The sequence below is a fragment of the Musca autumnalis genome, unplaced genomic scaffold (assembly GCF_047663935.1).
Source record: "Musca autumnalis isolate F117 unplaced genomic scaffold, ASM4766393v1 scaffold_4, whole genome shotgun sequence".
NCBI lineage: Eukaryota > Metazoa > Arthropoda > Insecta > Diptera > Muscidae > Musca > Musca autumnalis.
Genome location: NW_027411977.1, coordinates 370955 through 391124, shown reverse-complemented (window position 1 = coordinate 391124; position 20170 = coordinate 370955). Strand labels below are relative to the sequence as shown.

The 20170-nt window shown below is 37.1% G+C and overlaps 1 protein-coding gene across 1 annotated transcript in view; it reads left to right on the top strand.

Moving 5' to 3' along the window:
- LOC141401096 (uncharacterized) overlaps positions 1 to 19600 on the top strand; it is an 87246-nt gene extending 67646 nt beyond the window's left edge. Inside the window, exon 3 of the mRNA XM_073980934.1 lies at positions 16123 to 19600. Within this exon, the coding sequence (XP_073837035.1) occupies positions 16123 to 19351 (3229 nt within the window). The 3' untranslated portion in view covers positions 19352 to 19600. The remainder of the gene's footprint in view (positions 1 to 16122) is intronic.
- Positions 19601 to 20170: the final 570 nt, after the last annotated feature.

Genomic DNA, 20170 nt, shown 5'->3' with positions numbered 1-20170 from the left:
AGTAGTTAACACTTTTTAAGAATAACATTCATAAGATGTCATGATTTTCAAGAATTTACCAAAAATATGGATTATTTTGGAACCTCCATTAAATTTCGAAAACATTTATTTGACAGCTTGAATTATATGTAGCTATGGATTTTCGTTATTTTTTGTTGGCCTACGTGGGTCAATTTTTTATTTATACATCCTATCTTGTCTTTGATAAGTCTACCAACTATTTTTTGCAAAAAACCCGACATTTTTATCCCAATTATCAGTCATTTTTCATAAATTAATACAGAAAAATGTTAGTTTTCTTGGTTCGAAAACAATTACTTGACAAACTGTAAAGGCCTGCGTACATAAGCTGCCTTGCCTGATTGCCTTGCTTTCCTGCTTCATTTCTGACATAAAAACTAAAAGAATAAAGAAGACCGAGCAAATTTCGAACTGGGTTGCCTTTTTTATTCTTACCCCCAGTTTTTGTAAAAATTTGTTTTCTTCCCACACGAATTGTCAAATTTTGTAGATCGATTTACTCGCCTAAGCGCAAATGTAGAGCGCTGATTTTTATATGAGGAATTATTTACTAAATATGGAACGCGTCTACTAAAAATTAGGCCTGCATGTCATCTGGCGGCAGAGCTATGGATGCCAAAATTATTACGAATATAGACGAACGAACAAAAATTAGTTACAAAAACTGGGGGTTATATCAGAAGCAAGCAAGGTAAGCAGGCAAGGCAGCTTATGTACGCAAGCCTTAACCCAGCAAAATGTTCGATGCCAAAGATGCTATTCAATAATGGGTGCAAGTGAAATGGAATGTCATTTTTTTAGCATCTTCACTCATTCTTTTTACAAGAGCGTGACCCCCAAAAGATGCAATTCATTTTCAGATCCTAAGCATGTCATCTTTGCTCACTCGGTGGAATGACATCATCAACAATTCTTTGGCATGGCATCTATACCAATCCATTGGCATGTCATCTTAACCGATTGCCTAGAATAGCATTTTCACTAATGTTTAGCATGTCATTTTCACCAACCTTTGGCATGAAATTTTCACGTCTTGTTCGGAAAATGGAAAATGCTGTATTGAAATATGATTTTCATGATTTTTTATTGATTCACAGGAATTTGTGATATAACTATTATTTAGCTATCAGTTGTAAGAATTTCGATGGTTTGTAACCACAAAACTACATACTTAAGTTTGTTAGTAGGTTTGGTAGAGCAGTTGAAAATGTGCAGCGTGTCGTGCGGGTCTGTGCTGCATGATAGGCAGATGTTATGCACGGTGTCATCAATCCTTGCCCTATAGGAATTTACGATCTCAATGCCGACTGCAGCGGTTGGAATTCAGGAGAGGTATAGGTTAGACAGTTCCGGAAATATCACCCCCACCTTGTACAACTCCCTGTTTCAATCTACGGATCTTGGACTTCTTGGTCAAACTTGGCCGGAGCGGCGTAGTCTGTTCGATGACCTCAAACAGCGTGGAGTGCTTGACAGTATCAAAGGGTTTTGATAAGAAAAGCGCCATCATCATCTGATTAAGTTCTCGACTAATATGTGTGGAGATGGCGTACAGCGCAGTTGTTGTGCTGCTTACGGATCCCATGCTATTGATCGGCAACTGGACAGTTATTTCTGATGCTGGAGAGGATTAAAGCCCCAAAAGTCTTTGCTATGGGCGACAAAAGCGAAATCGGTCTGTACAATTCACATTTGCTGGCATCCTTGCCAGGGTTCATTAGCTGGGAAATTTGCAGACTTCGGGAACGATGTGGGTGCTAGCGACATGTTGAGATCTTTAGTGAGATACTCGACTTCCGGTCGTCCAGCTGTTGGAGTTTTAGCACCGCCACTGCTCGCAACGGTGTTAACCTCATCCGCAACTGATTTTGATTCATCTTACAAAAGGTTTTTTACTTTCCATCACCAGTGCAGATTTCGACATGGACTCCAACTGCAAATTACTATTTCGTGAATTTTATTTTACAACACTTGTAAATGAATACTCATTTTTGTTTTGAAGGGATCTACAAATCGATTTGCTTATAAGATTTTGTAGAGCAGGGTTCTCTAGACCAGGTAAGGAAACTTTTATAATACCAAAGAGTTCAGTCCGACTATATTTTTAGCTCAATGATTGGAATTTCCTACCATAATAAATCTTATATAGCTTTAAACTTATTTAGATAAATAAAAGAAAATTTGCATGTCTTTACAAAAAAACACAAACTGCAACTCTATTGGATCGTTAAAATGGGTTTAAATGCTGATGAAAATATCGGATCTTTCACGACTTCATTTGAATGGGATCAAATGCTATTGAAAAGATCGGATCTTTCACGACTTCATTTAAACCAATGCAAAAGATCCAGTGAAATCATGGCATCTCATGGAACCACTTCCATAAAATTTTGCTGGGAACCTATTCAAAATTTTACGATACCACTACCTTGTAATTGTGCCGTGGCACATACATTAGGGTGGGGCGATTTGTGTGGAAGGAAAAAAACCTTAATGAGCCCTTCGCGTTTCCGATTCCTGGGATTGAACTGAGCAAAAAAGTCCACTGGACCATATATTTACCGTGAAAATCGAGTCTCCCGATTTTGACTTTAAGTTTTTTATTGATGTTTTTTGGATATTTTGGCATATAACAGTCAAACCATTGAGATTTTCGATTCAACACACAGACAAAAATTGTAGCCAAGACAGTAATTGAAAACTCTCTGATACATCGCAAAAGCATTGGAACGCTCCTTCAGGAGGCCTTAAGAATGTGCAAACTTTTCGGAAAATGTCGATAAATGACATTGTGCTACTAAATTTTACCAGAAAATGATTCAAGCGTTCTGATGAAAAATTCTACCGTGTTGGGATTCATGGAAAACGAAAATGCCTTTATTTCGATTGGGTAACTCCGTTTTATCTTTTTATAACACTAAAAGTAGTGAAAATCTGGGTTTGTTACATTTTCAAATTTAAACGGACCACCAACTTTGGTAGGAATGTTTTATGGCCTTTGGAGACACAAAATACCAAATTACAACCTATTCGGTGGTAAAATGGGACAAATATCTTAAAAATTCCATAAAACGACGACGCGTCACGCGTCGTTTTGTATGGGGCTATACGAAAGCGTGGACCTACATAGCCCGCTCTCAATACCAAAAGTCCTACGTACAAATAATAGATTTTCCCAAAATTTCATCCACCTACGTCAATCCGTTCGGACGCTAGAGTGATTTCCACAGACGGACAGACGGACGGACATGGCTATATCGATGTAGAATTGCACGCTGATCTCGATAATCCGGACACTCGTTAATCCGGACAATGCGGTAATCCGGACACTAAAAATATTTACACTGTGGACACGGCAATTTTTTACTTCAATAATCCGGACACTCATTGGTTTTCTTCCACATTGAGTTATTTCTGCAAACAATAGTTTGCAGTGGTAATTTGGTTTTTTATTAATAAAAATAAATTATATGCAAAATTCATTCGTTTTGAGCAAAAATTAGTCCTATTTTTGATGCTGCGCGCGTAGGGTGATCTTTGCAAACGTAAAGTGCCGAATATGATTTGGCTTAATTGGCTTAAAAAGCCAAAAGCAAGATGATGATCGGACTCAACCACCCGCGAAACGTAGTAGTATAATGGTTGAATGTGTGTAGACATATCCCATGTCCCATGGGACTTCCGTGAAATCCTAATTTTCTAAAGTACCTCTTAGGTCATAACAGCCTAACCTTCGCTTTAATAAGGCAAAAATAAAAAAACAAAATAACTTTGTTGAGAGTTTTAGGGTTCTAATTAGCGAGAGGTTCAGTTTGTAGTGAGAATTGTGTAATTCAAATATCACTATAAAATGACCTTCGCTTTAATAAGACAAAAATAAAAAACAAAATAACCCTGCTGAGAGTTTTAGATTTTCACTTTGTAGAGAAAATCGTCCGAATGATTCTTTTGTGCAGACACTTATCCTAATGAGAAAAAAAGAGGCAAATTACAATAATATATTTCATGTTTGGGTTACAGACCAATCTGGGAAGAACGTCATCAGGTCATAAGTTTGGTAAGGAAAGAATTACTCATAATCATACAGCTCTGTAATATAAATAGAAAAGCAAAGGGTCCAAAATCTTTGCCAATTTGCTATCCTCAAGTCTAGAAAAGTAGTTCCAAATTTTATCTTTATATATAAAACTCAATTGTCGTTTGTTGGTAATTGAATCAATTGAAAACGGCTGGTGCGATTTGGATAATTTTTGGTGGAAATGTTAGTCATAGTCCAGTTTAGGTTTTTATGCAAAGAAAAATTGGCCACGCCCACTTTTCCGCCCACTTTTATAAATATGTTATATCTACGAAACTACTCAACAGATTTTCCTGAAATTTTCAGGGAACGTAGAGTGATGGCCACCTGTTGAAATAGGCTACACATTTGGTTGAATTTCGGATCGGGTGGGGTACCTCCCCTATGCCCTATTTTTGTAAAAATGCAATATTTGCAACAATTACAAATGTATCGCTTTGAAAATTAATTTCCGAGTCAATGGCGATTGTGTCTCCGACCTTACGTGCTTATTTGGGGCATTAAGACTGGACAATGCCCACTTTTTTAATATTTTATATCTACGAAACTACTGAATCGATTTTGCTGAAACTTTCAGCGAATGTACAGGGTTGGTCCCCGATAAAAATAGGCTACATATTTTTTGACTTTCGGATCGGGCGGGTACCTCCCCTATGCCCTATTTTTGTAAAAATGCAATATTTGCAACAAATACGAATGTATCGGTTTCGGAATTTATTTGCCAGTCAATGGCGATTGTGTCTCCAACCTTACGTACTTATTTTGGGACTCAAGATCCGACCACGCTCACTTTCTAATTAGGTTATATCTACAAAACTACTGAAGGGATTTTCAAGGAAATCGCGATTTGTCTAAACTTTTAAATCTTTAAAAATAAAAATCAAATGTCGTTCGTTGGTCATGGCATCAGCTGAGAACGGCTGAACCGATTTCGATATTTTTTTATGCAAAGAAAATGTACGTCCACTTTTTCCAATTTTCAGTTTTTATCATTTCTACAAAAACTACTGAACCGATTTTCCTGAAATTGCCAGGGAATATACAAGGATGGCCCCCGTTTAAAATAGGCTACAAATTCAGTTGAATTTCGGAAGGGGCGAGGTACTTCCCCTATACCCTACTTTTTTAAAAATGTTATATTTACAATAATTACGAATGTATCTATTTCGGAAGACCTTACCCACTTTTTTAGGATCCAATGACTTGACCACACCCACTTTTTAAAATATGTAACATCTACAAAACTATTGAACCGATTTTCCTGAAAATGTCAGGGAATGTACGGGCATATTTTCTTGAATTTTGAAGGGGGCATATTTGCAAAAAAACGCCTTACCTTTATGAATAAAAATCAAATGCTGTCATAACCCAACTTAGGTTTTTTGGAAAGAAAAGTTTACCACGCCCCCCGAAAACAGGTTACATATTTTATTGAATTCCAGAGGGAGCGGGGTACTTCCCCTATGTGATATTTTAAAAAAACGTTATATTTGCAAAAATTATGCATGTATCGGATTAAAAATTTACGGATTAATCTACAATCTAGGTACTTCTTTAGGGCCTATAGGCCCGACCACGCCTGTTTTTTTTAATATGTCATAACTCCAATACTACTAAAGGGATTTCCATAAAATTTGCGACAAAAGCTCAATGTTTGCCGTTGTTATGTATATATTACGAATTTCGGAAGAGGTGGGGTACCTTCCCCATGCCTTTCTGTTAAACGCTATATATAAGCCAAATGTATGATTATATCGGTTTCAGCATAAATTTTGGTAGGCAATGAAGTAGTGTGCACCCTAGGTACATATTTGGAGCCTAGATACCGGACCAGGCCTACTTCTTTTAATATGTTATATTTTGAAAACTGATTACCAAAACATTATTTTTCCAAAACTACTGAACCTAATATTCAGAAAATGTGCAGGAATGTCCCGTGGTCCAAAATGCTATATATTTGTAGACGAATTTCGGGGCCTATTATTTTATAATCGCTATATTTGCTAAACTTATGAGTGCATCGGGTTGCAAATTAGTTTTCGAGACAACGGTGGTTGCGCCCCCGATCAAGAAAAACTATATATTTACAAATTTACTTGAATGGTGAGGTTCAACGGTCCATCAGCCATGAAAAGCTAAAACATTTAAGTCTCAATAAGCGGGAGAATTCGATTTAACCACTTTTTAACCTTTAAAATTAGATCGCTTTAGGATAAAGACAGGGACATGGATTATAATAAATCCTAAAAAGCATAAATTGGCGAAAAAATCCGACAAAATCCGTAAGAGAAAAGAAGGGTTACAGACAAAAAATCCTTCTCGGTTTGACAATAGACCGAAGAAGTGAGGTAGAAAATACATATTTTTGAATTTTCAAGCATAAAGTCGATAAAAAGTTGTCATTAAAACTCATTACGACGGGCCAGCAACGCGGACCGGGGTCTGCTAGTTTGGTAAATATTTTAAGGAGTTTTCTAAAAGAATAATACAAAAAAGCAATTTCTTTCAATAATGTTTTTTTCTTAACTTCTGGGTAACAAATCTTGTTGTTTTAAGTCATTCGAAATTTTAGGTACATATGTTCCCAAAAACATATCCATATCCATATTACCTCAATGAGATGGGGCCCACTTTCTATAGAAGAGTCCGAACAGCGAGTCTTACGACTCCACCTGTAGATAAATTGCAAATTTACTGAGAAAATTTCGCCCAAATCACATTGAGCGGTATTTCTGAAACCGTTGAAAATGTGACGTTTTCTCACCAGAAAATCGAACCCAGGCATAAGATCTTAACATACGGAATATTCTATGTTAAATAAAATGTTAATATTGATTAAATTTTGCATTATTTATAATTTAATCACAAAATTTTGTGTTTTTTGTAACTACTCGGTAATCCGGACACCGCCAAAACATGTGGCGTCCGGATTATCGAGATTATACTGTATATAGTTTGTGGGGTCTGCAATGATTATTTCGAGTAGTTACAAACGGAGTGACAAACTTAATATACCCCCATCCTATGGTGGAGGGTATAAAAACATACCGTGTAAAGTACCCATAAGTATTGATGGAAATATTGTGGGCGACGCTGCCCAGTAGGAAATTGAATCTGAGATGACCATTTCATCAGCGAAAAATTTCAAAATTGTCTTTAAACAAGACAGTGTCACCAAATTTGTCACGTGTGACATTCTGAACGAAAATGTCTTGCAATGTGCCTTGGTACAAGTTAATGTTCATTCTATCGTCCATAAAGATAACTTCACTTACCTTGTTGCTCAACTTATCGTGCACGAGTTTTGCGACATTTGTGTGAAAATGTCGTCGATGATCGCAAAGGGCTGTCGTCGAGCCGTCTTCAATGGATTAGAGACAATTTTGAAGACCCATAGCAGACAACTTCCAACTGGGTGGTTTAAACTCACCACAAATGAGATTGTGTTTGTGCACTCACCAAGCGCCCGAGGGCGCCGTGGTGGCTGAGGCAGCTTTAAAATGACCTTCCCCTTAATAAGGCAAACATAAAACAAATTAAGCGTAAGCCAGTTTGGGATTAGAGCCTGGGTCTCCGGCAACCGAATGACAAGGTTCCCGACGTCTCAGCGTTCTAAGTGTTGATGATCAAATATTCTGATCCAGAAGGACAAATAGAAATGAGAAAGCGGATCCAAAAACCAAGCGGATTTGGTTTCATTACTTACTCACATTCGTATATGATTGATAATATCCCAAATACTCGCCCTCATAAGATTAATTTTCCATAAAACAGTTTTTTCGATAACATAAAGGAAAAAATGTTATCGTAGTAAACATTTATAGATTCTTCAGACAAAATATGAAAAAACAACAGTCTGGAAAGGATCAAAGACTATGTGATACCCTACACCACTGTGAATATGTAAAATATATATGGGAGATATTTGTACCTTAATCTGGGGATCAATTCGGTTTCCATGAACAAGTGAAATGAAAACTTTTGTAAAGGAACTGTCAAATAAAAAAAAATATATAAAGGAAATGTTTTTTATTTCCAATTTTCATAGAACGATAATTCAGCCGCTGAACTGATTTCGATATAATGTGGTACATTTATTACTAGAAAATATTGGACAGATATAAGTTGTTTTGTGCAGCAAATACTTGAAATCGGACGAAAAAATATATGGGAGCTATATCCAAATCTGAACCGATTTCGATATAATTTGGCACATTTATTTCTAGACCGAATTCAGTCACACATTCCAAATTTCATCACAATCGAACACATATAGCGTGTTTGGTGCTGCAAATACGGGAAATCGGCCGAAAATATATATGAGAGCTATATCCAAATCTGAACCGATTTTCGTCAAAACAATAGCGTTCTCTCTATGGCTAAAAATGCTATTCCCCAATGTTCAGCTGAATCGGACAATAAATTATCTGTACGTTGTGAACGGAAGGACGGACATGCATAAATCGACTCAGAAAGTGATTCTATGTATGTATATTAGGCCGGGGCGATTTGAAAAGTTTGCACCTTCTCAAGGCCAAAACTGCCTGAAGGAGCCTTCCAATGCTTTCGCGATGTATTAGAGAGTTCTTAATCACTGTCTTGGCTACAATTTTTGTCTTTTTATTGTAGCGAAAGTCTCAATGGTTTGGCTGTTATATGCCAAAATATCGAAAAAACGTCAATAAAAAACTTAAAGTCAAAATCGGGAGGCTCGATTTTCACGGTAGATATATGGTCCAGTGGACTTTTTTGCTCAGTTCAATCCCAGGAATCAGAAACGCGAAGGGCTCATGAAGGTTTTCAAATCGCCCCGGCCTAATATACATACATAGAATCACTTTCTGAGTCGATTTATGCATGTCCGTCCTTCCGTTCACAACGTACAGATAATTTATTGTCCGATTCAGCTGAACATTGGGGAATAGCATTTTTAGCCATAGAGAGAACGCTATTGTTTTGACGAAAATCGGTTCAGATTTGGATATAGCTCTCATATATATTTTCGGCCGATTTCCCGTATTTGCAGCACCAAACACGCTATATGTGTTCGATTGTGATGAAATTTGGAATGTGTGACTGAATTCGGTCTAGAAATAAATGTGCCAAATTATATCGAAATCGGTTCAGATTTGGATATAGCTCCCATATATTTTTTCGTCCGATTTCAAGTATTTGCTGCACAAAACAACTTATATCTGTCCAATATTTTCTAGTAATAAATGTACCACATTATATCGAAATCAGTTCAGCGGCTGAATTATCGTTCTATGAAAATTGGAAATAAAAAACATTTCCTTTATATATTTTTTTTTATTTGACAGTTCCTTTACAAAAGTTTTCATTTCACTTGTTCATGGAAACCGAATTGATCCCCAGATTAAGGTACAAATATCTCCCATATATATTTTACATATTCACAGTGGTGTAGGGTATCACATAGTCTTTGATCCTTTCCAGACTGTTGTTTTTTCATATTTTGTCTGAAGAATCTATAAATGTTTACTACGATAACATTTGTTCCTTTATGTTATCGAAAAAACTGTTTTATGGAAAATTAATCTTATGAGGGCGAGTATTTGGGATATTATCAATCATATACGAATGTGAGTAAGTAATGAAACCAAATCCGCTTGGTTTTTGGATCCGCTTTCTCATTTCTATTTGTCCTTCTGGATCAGAATATTTGATCATCAACACTTAGAACGCTGAGACGTCGGGAACCTTGTCATTCGGTTGCCGGAGACCCAGGCTCTAATCCCAAACTGGCTTACGCTTAATTTGTTTTATGTTTGCCTTATTAAGGGGAAGGTCATTTTAAAGCTGCCTCAGCCACCACGGCGCCCTCGGGCGCTTGGTGAGTGCACAAACACAATCTCATTTGTGGTGAGTTTAAACCACCCAGTTGGAAGTTGTCTGCTATGGGTCTTCAAAATTGTCTCTAATCCATTGAAGACGGCTCGACGACAGCCCTTTGCGATCATCGACGACATTTTCACACAAATGTCGCAAAACTCGTGCACGATAAGTTGAGCAACAAGGTAAGTGAAGTTATCTTTATGGACGATAGAATGAACATTAACTTGTACCAAGGCACATTGCAAGACATTTTCGTTCAGAATGTCACACGTGACAAATTTGGTGACACTGTCTTGTTTAAAGACAATTTTGAAATTTTTCGCTGATGAAATGGTCATCTCAGATTCAATTTCCTACTGGGCAGCGTCGCCCACAATATTTCCATCAATACTTATGGGTACTTTACACGGTATGTTTTTATACCCTCCACCATAGGATGGGGGTATATTAAGTTTGTCACTCCGTTTGTAACTACTCGAAATAATCATTGCAGACCCCACAAACTATATACAGTGTAATCTCGATAATCCGGACGCCACATGTTTTGGCGGTGTCCGGATTACCGAGTAGTTACAAAAAACACAAAATTTTGTGATTAAATTATAAATAATGCAAAATTTAATCAATATTAACATTTTATTTAACATAGAATATTCCGTATGTTAAGATCTTATGCCTGGGTTCGATTTTCTGGTGAGAAAACGTCACATTTTCAACGGTTTCAGAAATACCGCTCAATGTGATTTGGGCGAAATTTTCTCAGTAAATTTGCAATTTATCTACAGGTGGAGTCGTAAGACTCGCTGTTCGGACTCTTCTATAGAAAGTGGGCCCCATCTCATTGAGGTAATATGGATATGGATATGTTTTTGGGAACATATGTACCTAAAATTTCGAATGACTTAAAACAACAAGATTTGTTACCCAGAAGTTAAGAAAAAAACATTATTGAAAGAAATTGCTTTTTTGTATTATTCTTTTAGAAAACTCCTTAAAATATTTACCAAACTAGCAGACCCCGGTCCGCGTTGCTGGCCCGTCGTAATGAGTTTTAATGACAACTTTTTATCGACTTTATGCTTGAAAATTCAAAAATATGTATTTTCTACCTCACTTCTTCGGTCTATTGTCAAACCGAGAAGGATTTTTTGTCTGTAACCCTTCTTTTCTCTTACGGATTTTGTCGGATTTTTTCGCCAATTTATGCTTTTTAGGATTTATTATAATCCATGTCCCTGTCTTTATCCTAAAGCGATCTAATTTTAAAGGTTAAAAAGTGGTTAAATCGAATTCTCCCGCTTATTGAGACTTAAATGTTTTAGCTTTTCATGGCTGATGGACCGTTGAACCTCACCATTCAAGTAAATTTGTAAATATATAGTTTTTCTTGATCGGGGGCGCAACCACCGTTGTCTCGAAAACTAATTTGCAACCCGATGCACTCATAAGTTTAGCAAATATAGCGATTATAAAATAATAGGCCCCGAAATTCGTCTACAAATATATAGCATTTTGGACCACGGGACATTCCTGCACATTTTCTGAATATTAGGTTCAGTAGTTTTGGAAAAATAATGTTTTGGTAATCAGTTTTCAAGATATAACATATTAAAAGAAGTAGGCCTGGTCCGGTATCTAGGCTCCAAATATGTACCTAGGGTGCACACTACTTCATTGCCTACCAAAATTTATGCTGAAACCGATATAATCATACATTTGGCTTATATATAGCGTTTAACAGAAAGGCATGGGGAAGGTACCCCACCTCTTCCGAAATTCGTAATATATACATAACAACGGCAAACATTGAGCTTTTGTCGCAAATTTTATGGAAATCCCTTTAGTAGTATTGGAGTTATGACATATTAAAAAAAACAGGCGTGGTCGGGCCTATAGGCCCTAAAGAAGTACCTAGATTGTAGATTAATCCGTAAATTTTTAATCCGATACATGCATAATTTTTGCAAATATAACGTTTTTTTAAAATATCACATAGGGGAAGTACCCCGCTCCCTCTGGAATTCAATAAAATATGTAACCTGTTTTCGGGGGGCGTGGTAAACTTTTCTTTCCAAAAAACCTAAGTTGGGTTATGACAGCATTTGATTTTTATTCATAAAGGTAAGGCGTTTTTTTGCAAATATGCCCCCTTCAAAATTCAAGAAAATATGCCCGTACATTCCCTGACATTTTCAGGAAAATCGGTTCAATAGTTTTGTAGATGTAACATATTTTAAAAAGTGGGTGTGGTCAAGTCATTGGATCCTAAAAAAGTGGGTAAGGTCTTCCGAAATAGATACATTCGTAATTATTGTAAATATAACATTTTTAAAAAAGTAGGGTATAGGGGAAGTACCTCGCCCCTTCCGAAATTCAACTGAATTTGTAGCCTATTTTAAACGGGGGCCATCCTTGTATATTCCCTGGCAATTTCAGGAAAATCGGTTCAGTAGTTTTTGTAGAAATGATAAAAACTGAAAATTGGAAAAAGTGGACGTACATTTTCTTTGCATAAAAAAATATCGAAATCGGTTCAGCCGTTCTCAGCTGATGCCATGACCAACGAACGACATTTGATTTTTATTTTTAAAGATTTAAAAGTTTAGACAAATCGCGATTTCCTTGAAAATCCCTTCAGTAGTTTTGTAGATATAACCTAATTAGAAAGTGAGCGTGGTCGGATCTTGAGTCCCAAAATAAGTACGTAAGGTTGGAGACACAATCGCCATTGACTGGCAAATAAATTCCGAAACCGACACATTCGTATTTGTTGCAAATATTGCATTTTTACAAAAATAGGGCATAGGGGAGGTACCCGCCCGATCCGAAAGTCAAAAAATATGTAGCCTATTTTTATCGGGGACCAACCCTGTACATTCGCTGAAAGTTTCAGCAAAATCGATTCAGTAGTTTCGTAGATATAAAATATTAAAAAAGTGGGCATTGTCCAGTCTTAATGCCCCAAATAAGCACGTAAGGTCGGAGACACAATCGCCATTGACTCGGAAATTAATTTTCAAAGCGATACATTTGTAATTGTTGCAAATATTGCATTTTTACAAAAATAGGGCATAGGGGAGGTACCCCACCCGATCCGAAATTCAACCAAATGTGTAGCCTATTTCAACAGGTGGCCATCACTCTACGTTCCCTGAAAATTTCAGGAAAATCTGTTGAGTAGTTTCGTAGATATAACATATTTATAAAAGTGGGCGGAAAAGTGGGCGTGGCCAATTTTTCTTTGCATAAAAACCTAAACTGGACTATGACTAACATTTCCACCAAAAATTATCCAAATCGCACCAGCCGTTTTCAATTGATTCAATTACCAACAAACGACAATTGAGTTTTATATATAAAGATAAAATTTGGAACTACTTTTCTAGACTTGAGGATAGCAAATTGGCAAAGATTTTGGACCCTTTGCTTTTCTATTTATATTACAGAGCTGTATGATTATGAGTAATTCTTTCCTTACCAAACTTATGACCTGATGACGTTCTTCCCAGATTGGTCTGTAACCCAAACATGAAATATATTATTGTAATTTGCCTCTTTTTTTCTCATTAGGATAAGTGTCTGCACAAAAGAATCATTCGGACGATTTTCTCTACAAAGTGAAAATCTAAAACTCTCAGCAGGGTTATTTTGTTTTTTATTTTTGTCTTATTAAAGCGAAGGTCATTTTATAGTGATATTTGAATTACACAATTCTCACTACAAACTGAACCTCTCGCTAATTAGAACCCTAAAACTCTCAACAAAGTTATTTTGTTTTTTTTATTTTTGCCTTATTAAAGCGAAGGTTAGGCTGTTATGACCTAAGAGGTACTTTAGAAAATTAGGATTTCACGGAAGTCCCATGGGACATGGGATATGTCTACACACATTCAACCATTATACTACTACGTTTCGCGGGTGGTTGAGTCCGATCATCATCTTGCTTTTGGCTTTTTAAGCCAATTAAGCCAAATCATATTCGGCACTTTACGTTTGCAAAGATCACCCTACGCGCGCAGCATCAAAAATAGGACTAATTTTTGCTCAAAACGAATGAATTTTGCATATAATTTATTTTTATTAATAAAAAACCAAATTACCACTACAAACTATTGTTTGCAGAAATAACTCAATGTGGAAGAAAACCAATGAGTGTCCGGATTATTGAAGTAAAAAATTGCCGTGTCCACAGTGTAAATATATTTAGTGTCCGGATTACCGCGTTGTCCGGATTAACGAGTGCCCGGATTATCGAGATCAGCGTGCAATTCTAATTTGTAATTTGGTATTTTGTGTCTCCAAAGGCCAAAAAACATTCCTACCAAAGTTGGTTTATATAGGTCCACATTTTGGTATTACCCCCATATAACGCCCCATCTAAAGTACGCGTCATTTTAATATATTTTGAATGTATTAGTCCCATTTGACAACAGAATCGGTTGTAACTTTGTATTTTGCATTTCCAGAGGCTAAGAAACATTTCTACCATAAAATGTTTATATAGGTCCACGTTTTGATATAGCCCCCATAGGACGATATCTGCCGATGTTCGGTATTTTGAAGGTTTTGGCCTCATTATCACACCGAGATGGCTGAAATTTGGTATTTAGTCTTCGTTTGGGGTATAAAACTTTCCCCCAGAAATTCGTAGGTATAGGTCCACGCCATCATATAGCCCCCATAGAACAGTACCATCCGATTTTCGGTATTTTGAAGGTTGTGGCCACATTAATCTACCGAAATGACTGAAATTTGTGGTGGACGGTATAAAAAGTTCGGCCCGACCGAACTTAACGCTTTTCATACTTGTTTGAATTTTAACTTTTGTTTATTAAATTCTGATCTCCTTATTTTTGTATTTTCCAATTATGAAGATATAAATAAATAAAAAGAAAAATAAAAAATAAATTTATAATTTAGTTTTCATAAAAAAATTATAATTTAAAATAATGTACTGAGGTGGTGCTTTAGTTTTGGCCGATACTGTATAAGACATGAAATCGGACGAAAATATACATATATGGGAGCTATACCCAAATCGGAACCCATTTCAATATAATTTTTCATATTTATTTCTAGACCCAATTCCGTCACACATTCCAAAATTCATTAAAATTGGACATTCATATAGCAAAAATATATATGGAAGCTATATCCGATTTCAACATAATTCGGCAAATTTATTTCTAGACCAAATTCCTTCACACATCCAAAATTTAGAAACATTATCTGTTACCATTCTATATATATTTGCATAAAAAATCTAAAATCTTGGAGGTACCTTTGATTCTGATGCTATATCTCCGGATCAAAGCGGAATTTTCGAAATTTGTATAGCCTATGTTACTTTCAGGCCATGTAGTGATATACTCTGAAAATTTCAGGAAGATCGGTTTTATATACATATATACATAGATGGATGACAGGCAAAATACAACATTTAAAAATGTATCAAAAACACAAACAACAAAACTGCAAAACATGAATGAAAAGTAAGCGGTTCAAAGGTTATTATACATCCAATGCGAAGTAAATGTTGTGTCCTCATTCAAGTTACATTTCTTGTCCATTGTTTCAAATACCTGCCTGAAAGTCTGTATACCAAAAAGTTATTTTGGTAGGACCATAAATGCTGATTTTAGAGAATTTGCGTGAAAATTCATACAATTTACTATGAAAACAAAGATCCCTCTGGTGGCAAGGGTTAACGTTAACCGATCGCCACAAATATGGGAAAAAAACACAATTTGTCTTTTTTGCGTTCAGTTATTTTGTGAGGGACAATCGGGTATGTCCTGAGATACACATCACCTCTCATTTTATGCCTCAACCTTTTTGTTCGCCCAATTTACTCCTATTTTTGCCAATTTATTGGGACTAAGATTCATTAGGGTATTTAAAAAGAAGAGTACACCCTATTCCATACCAAAGGTTGAAAGACTGGGCATTATAAAATGGAAATAAATTGAAATTGAAAAACAAGCATAAATGGGGTGAACAAAATTCTTGAGGTGTGAAGTGAAGTGTGTCTCAGAACATACCCGAATGTACATACATACATATGTGGTCCATTTAACTTCTTTTAGCATAATTGGAGCAACATTAAAATCAACTTTCTTAAAACAGTACTTAGAATTTGATAGTAAATGTCTTTGATTTTTTTGCAGCACTGATGAGGATGCGCGTCAAGCCATGATGCACGATCGGGAAGCTATAAATGGAGTACAAGTTCGACTTTTGCTTTCATCTCGGGCAGAAATGCAAAAGGTCATAGAAACAGCTAGACAGCAGTCATTGCGGGCTTTGCAAAGCTCTAATCTGGCTTCCGCTACGGCAGGTCCCAAAGCCACTCCTCATGTCGTTGCTCCCAAAATGCCAATAGGGACCAAGCCCCAGCCACCAGTTATTACCGCGAATAGTTTGCAGAGCATACTTTCAAATCCGTTAACAGCAGTTAATCCGTCGTTTCTTGCCTATCAACAACAAGCCGGAATATCTCTAATACCAGCTGCCGTATCTCAAAGAGGTGTAAATGACGTTGATGAAGTATTGTCACCAAGGCACAGTGATAATCGTTCTGTTTCTGGGGAACAAAAGACGCGTTCACGATCACGTTCACGGTCTTCCGAGCGCAGTTCATTTAGACGTCGCTTTGATCGAAGCAGTGAACGGTTAAGAAATCGCGACGAAAGCATTCATAGACGATCACGCCAGAGCAGAGATAGAAGCAGAAGTCGCGATCGTAGTCGCTCGAACAGCCGCGGTCGAAGCCGAGACCACAGTTACGATCGGTCCTATGAGCGATCCAAAAATTCTCATAAAAACAACAAAGAAGACTCCTATGACTTGGATAACAAGAGTGCAAACTCGAATTCTCTATCGGCTTGGTCCGCTAATAGTACTTATTCTACCGCCAATCACAATCAAGGCTATGGTAGAGATAACCTGGCCAGCAACAAAAAATCCAATATAGAGGAAACGAATGCCAGTGTAAACCCGTTGACGTCAATCAATAACTACAGTTTAAGCAGTTTTCTGACCGGTTCCAATGGTAATAAAGGCTTTGCTTTGCAAAACCCCTACACGGCTGCTCTGAATTCGGACTCGCCAGCAAGTTCCACAAATAGTTTGACGACAACTAGTAGCTCAGCAATTCCAGGAATTTTCGTAGAGAAAAAATCTAATGATATTGTGACTGCAACAGACACAGTGACTCTGGCACAAGAGCCCATAGTCTTCGCCGATACAAATCCCTACGAAAAAATGTATCCGAACTTATTTGCCCAAGCTGCGGCCAGCAGCATTGTTAGCAGCCAGAAGTCTGTGTCGAATAGAAACATTCAATCATCACCTGTTTCACCTAGAGAAGATGACATCAATGCTCGAGAATCGGACCCCCACAAGACAAGGTGTGTTAAAATATCAAATATGTGCCCGGGAACTACTTACAGCGATATACGTAAGTTCTGCGTTGGCTTGTATATTCCCCACAATGGCATAAAAATGGTCAACGATGCGCATGGTTTGAGAATTGGCGTTGCCTATGTCGAGTTCTCCAAACATGCGTGCGTCGTAAGGGCTTTATCAAGAAATAACCAGCTACTGCGAAACAGGCCAGTGGTTATTGAAGCTGTATCGGAGGAGGAGTTTGAATCGATCACTGACAACTTCCACCCAGATGCCCACAATCGCGATAGACAGCAGTTGGGAAATAGAGGCGAATACAATTCAGATTCAATAGGCCGAAATATACCTACAAACGTATTCAAAAGTCAGTCTAACATAGAACCTTTCAGTGTTCTATATATTGAAGATATTCCTGCATTAACAACCGAACAAGACATTATGAAAATGTTCAGCTCGTATTCTCTTTATGACATACTTTTACTTTCATCTCCGGAGAATCGCCGAGAATTTGTGGCACACGTCCGTTTTTCCCGAGAAGACGATGCTTTGTCTGCCTACGAAGATAAGGCTCACCACCAAATCGGCTATCGACGTCTCCGAGTAAGGCCTGGTTCTGTAGAAGAAATGGAGCGGGCAAAGGAGAAAATCCGCCTAGCGAATGAGCAATTAATGAAAGAAGAACAAGCAGCAGCCGAAGAAGAGAACCGACGAAGACAAAAGGAAGAAGCGACTGCAAAATCGAAAGAAGTAATAAGTCTAGATTTGACGCAAAGTGATGGGGAGGATGACGATCACTCTAACACAGGAGATCAAAACTCCAAGGATTTCATTAATAGTACTAACAAACTGATAGACGATGTTGTTAGTAATGAAAACGAGGTGGAAAAACTTGGAAACCAATACGATGTGTATGGTGGCTATGGAAGCGTGCATAATCCGAGTGATGACGATTCACAAAATTACAACAATAATACTTGTACACAGAGCCCATTCGACTACGATAATGCTGTGAACACTAACAGATCTGTCCGTATTAAAGATCCACGATTGCGAAAGGGTTCTAATCAAAATATTTCGCCGACAGTGGTTCAAATGGATGACACAGAGATGAACGTGAATGTAGGTGGTCCCACCAATTTCAATAATTTCAATCCAAACTTCAATGACCAGCAAATGCCAACGCCCTCTCAAAACAGTATTGAACAAAATTTCGTCATACTGAAGAATTGCCCTTACGCTACCCGTATCAATGACGTTGCCCAGCTGTTAATTACCGCTAATCTGGCTTTAAAACACATAGAGCCTCTGTGCAATGATAGACAATTGCCTACCGGCGAGTTCATTGTAGAGTTCCGTAGATCACACGATGCAGAAATCGCTGTAAATCGATTCCATAATATACAATTCATGAATCGTAGCCTACGAGTTTTTCCTATTGCACCGCAGGAAATAGCCAACCGTTTAAACAAACCTTTCCTCGGATATATCCCTGGAGGCAATGGTATCAAAGTTTCCGATCTAAAAAGTCTTGCTGCTGCAATGAATGTTGGCAGTGCTATCAACTCTCGCCTAGACTGGAATGGCGGTGACAGTCATAGTAATTCTAATATCAACCTACGAAATAATGCCAGTAACAGCAGATTTGAAACCAACGATATAAACTTTGCGAACAGTAATAACAACGACCGATTTGACATGAATGAGAACAGTTGCAACAATAATGGCTTACCTGAACGATTTTGCCGTCCTGGTTGCGTTCTGGAGTTGGAAAATGTGCCATATAAAGCGCAGCTGACTGACATTTTGAATTTTTTCCACGGATTCGATTTGAAATCCGAAGATATTATACGCCGTTTCAATGACATTGGTCAACCAACCGGTGATGCAAGAGTTGCCTTTGACACACCGGAAACTGCACGTAAAGCCTTCGATGCTCGCAAACGCAAGCAAATATTTAGTCGAACAATTTATATGAAAATACTAAATTAATCTTCCTACCATTTCTCCTTGTACATATATTAAACATACATATGTATGTAGGTATGTATGTATGTCAACATCATATTAATCTAATGAATTTCGTCTTCATAACTGTAATTGGCATCTGTTATACCATTCGTATGTGGTACACAGTGGCAAATAGAAAAGACACACACATACCTAAGGATTTAAAAATAAAAATATATGTATGTATGTAGTATGTAGATTATGAATACAATAAATATATTAACAAAATAATAAGAATGGGTTCTAAAGAATTTATTTTTGACTTGGCGAAGGTAATTTTTAATTGTTTCTCTTTCTCGAATTGGCTACTGAAAAAATACACAGAAAACATAGGAGTCTACCGAATTCCCACAAGTCAACCGTTATGCTTCGTTTCATGGTCATCATCAGTAATATTATCGGTGTCATGCTTAAGTGTTCCATACGCCATTTTTGACATTTTGAGATAAAGGTACCTTACTAGATTTTAAACCATGCTCTTTCAGATGTTTTAATCGGGTTTCTTCTATCTCCTATAGTTTTTGAGATATTCAGATGTCAATATGTTCCATATCAGCTTTGTGATGCAAAAAATTTTGTATTTTTGTTCCATATCCATAAAGCCTGGCGTATGGAACAAAACAACTTTGAACGTTCCATATCCATGCCGTGTGGCCCCAAAAATCATGGCGTTTGGAACAAAAAATTGCCCAATTTTGTTAAGTTACGAACAATGTGGCGTATGGAACAAACTGTTTTAAAGGACTGGGCTTAAAAACTGAAGAATAACCCCCAGTTTATGTATTTCGAAACGAAAATGTG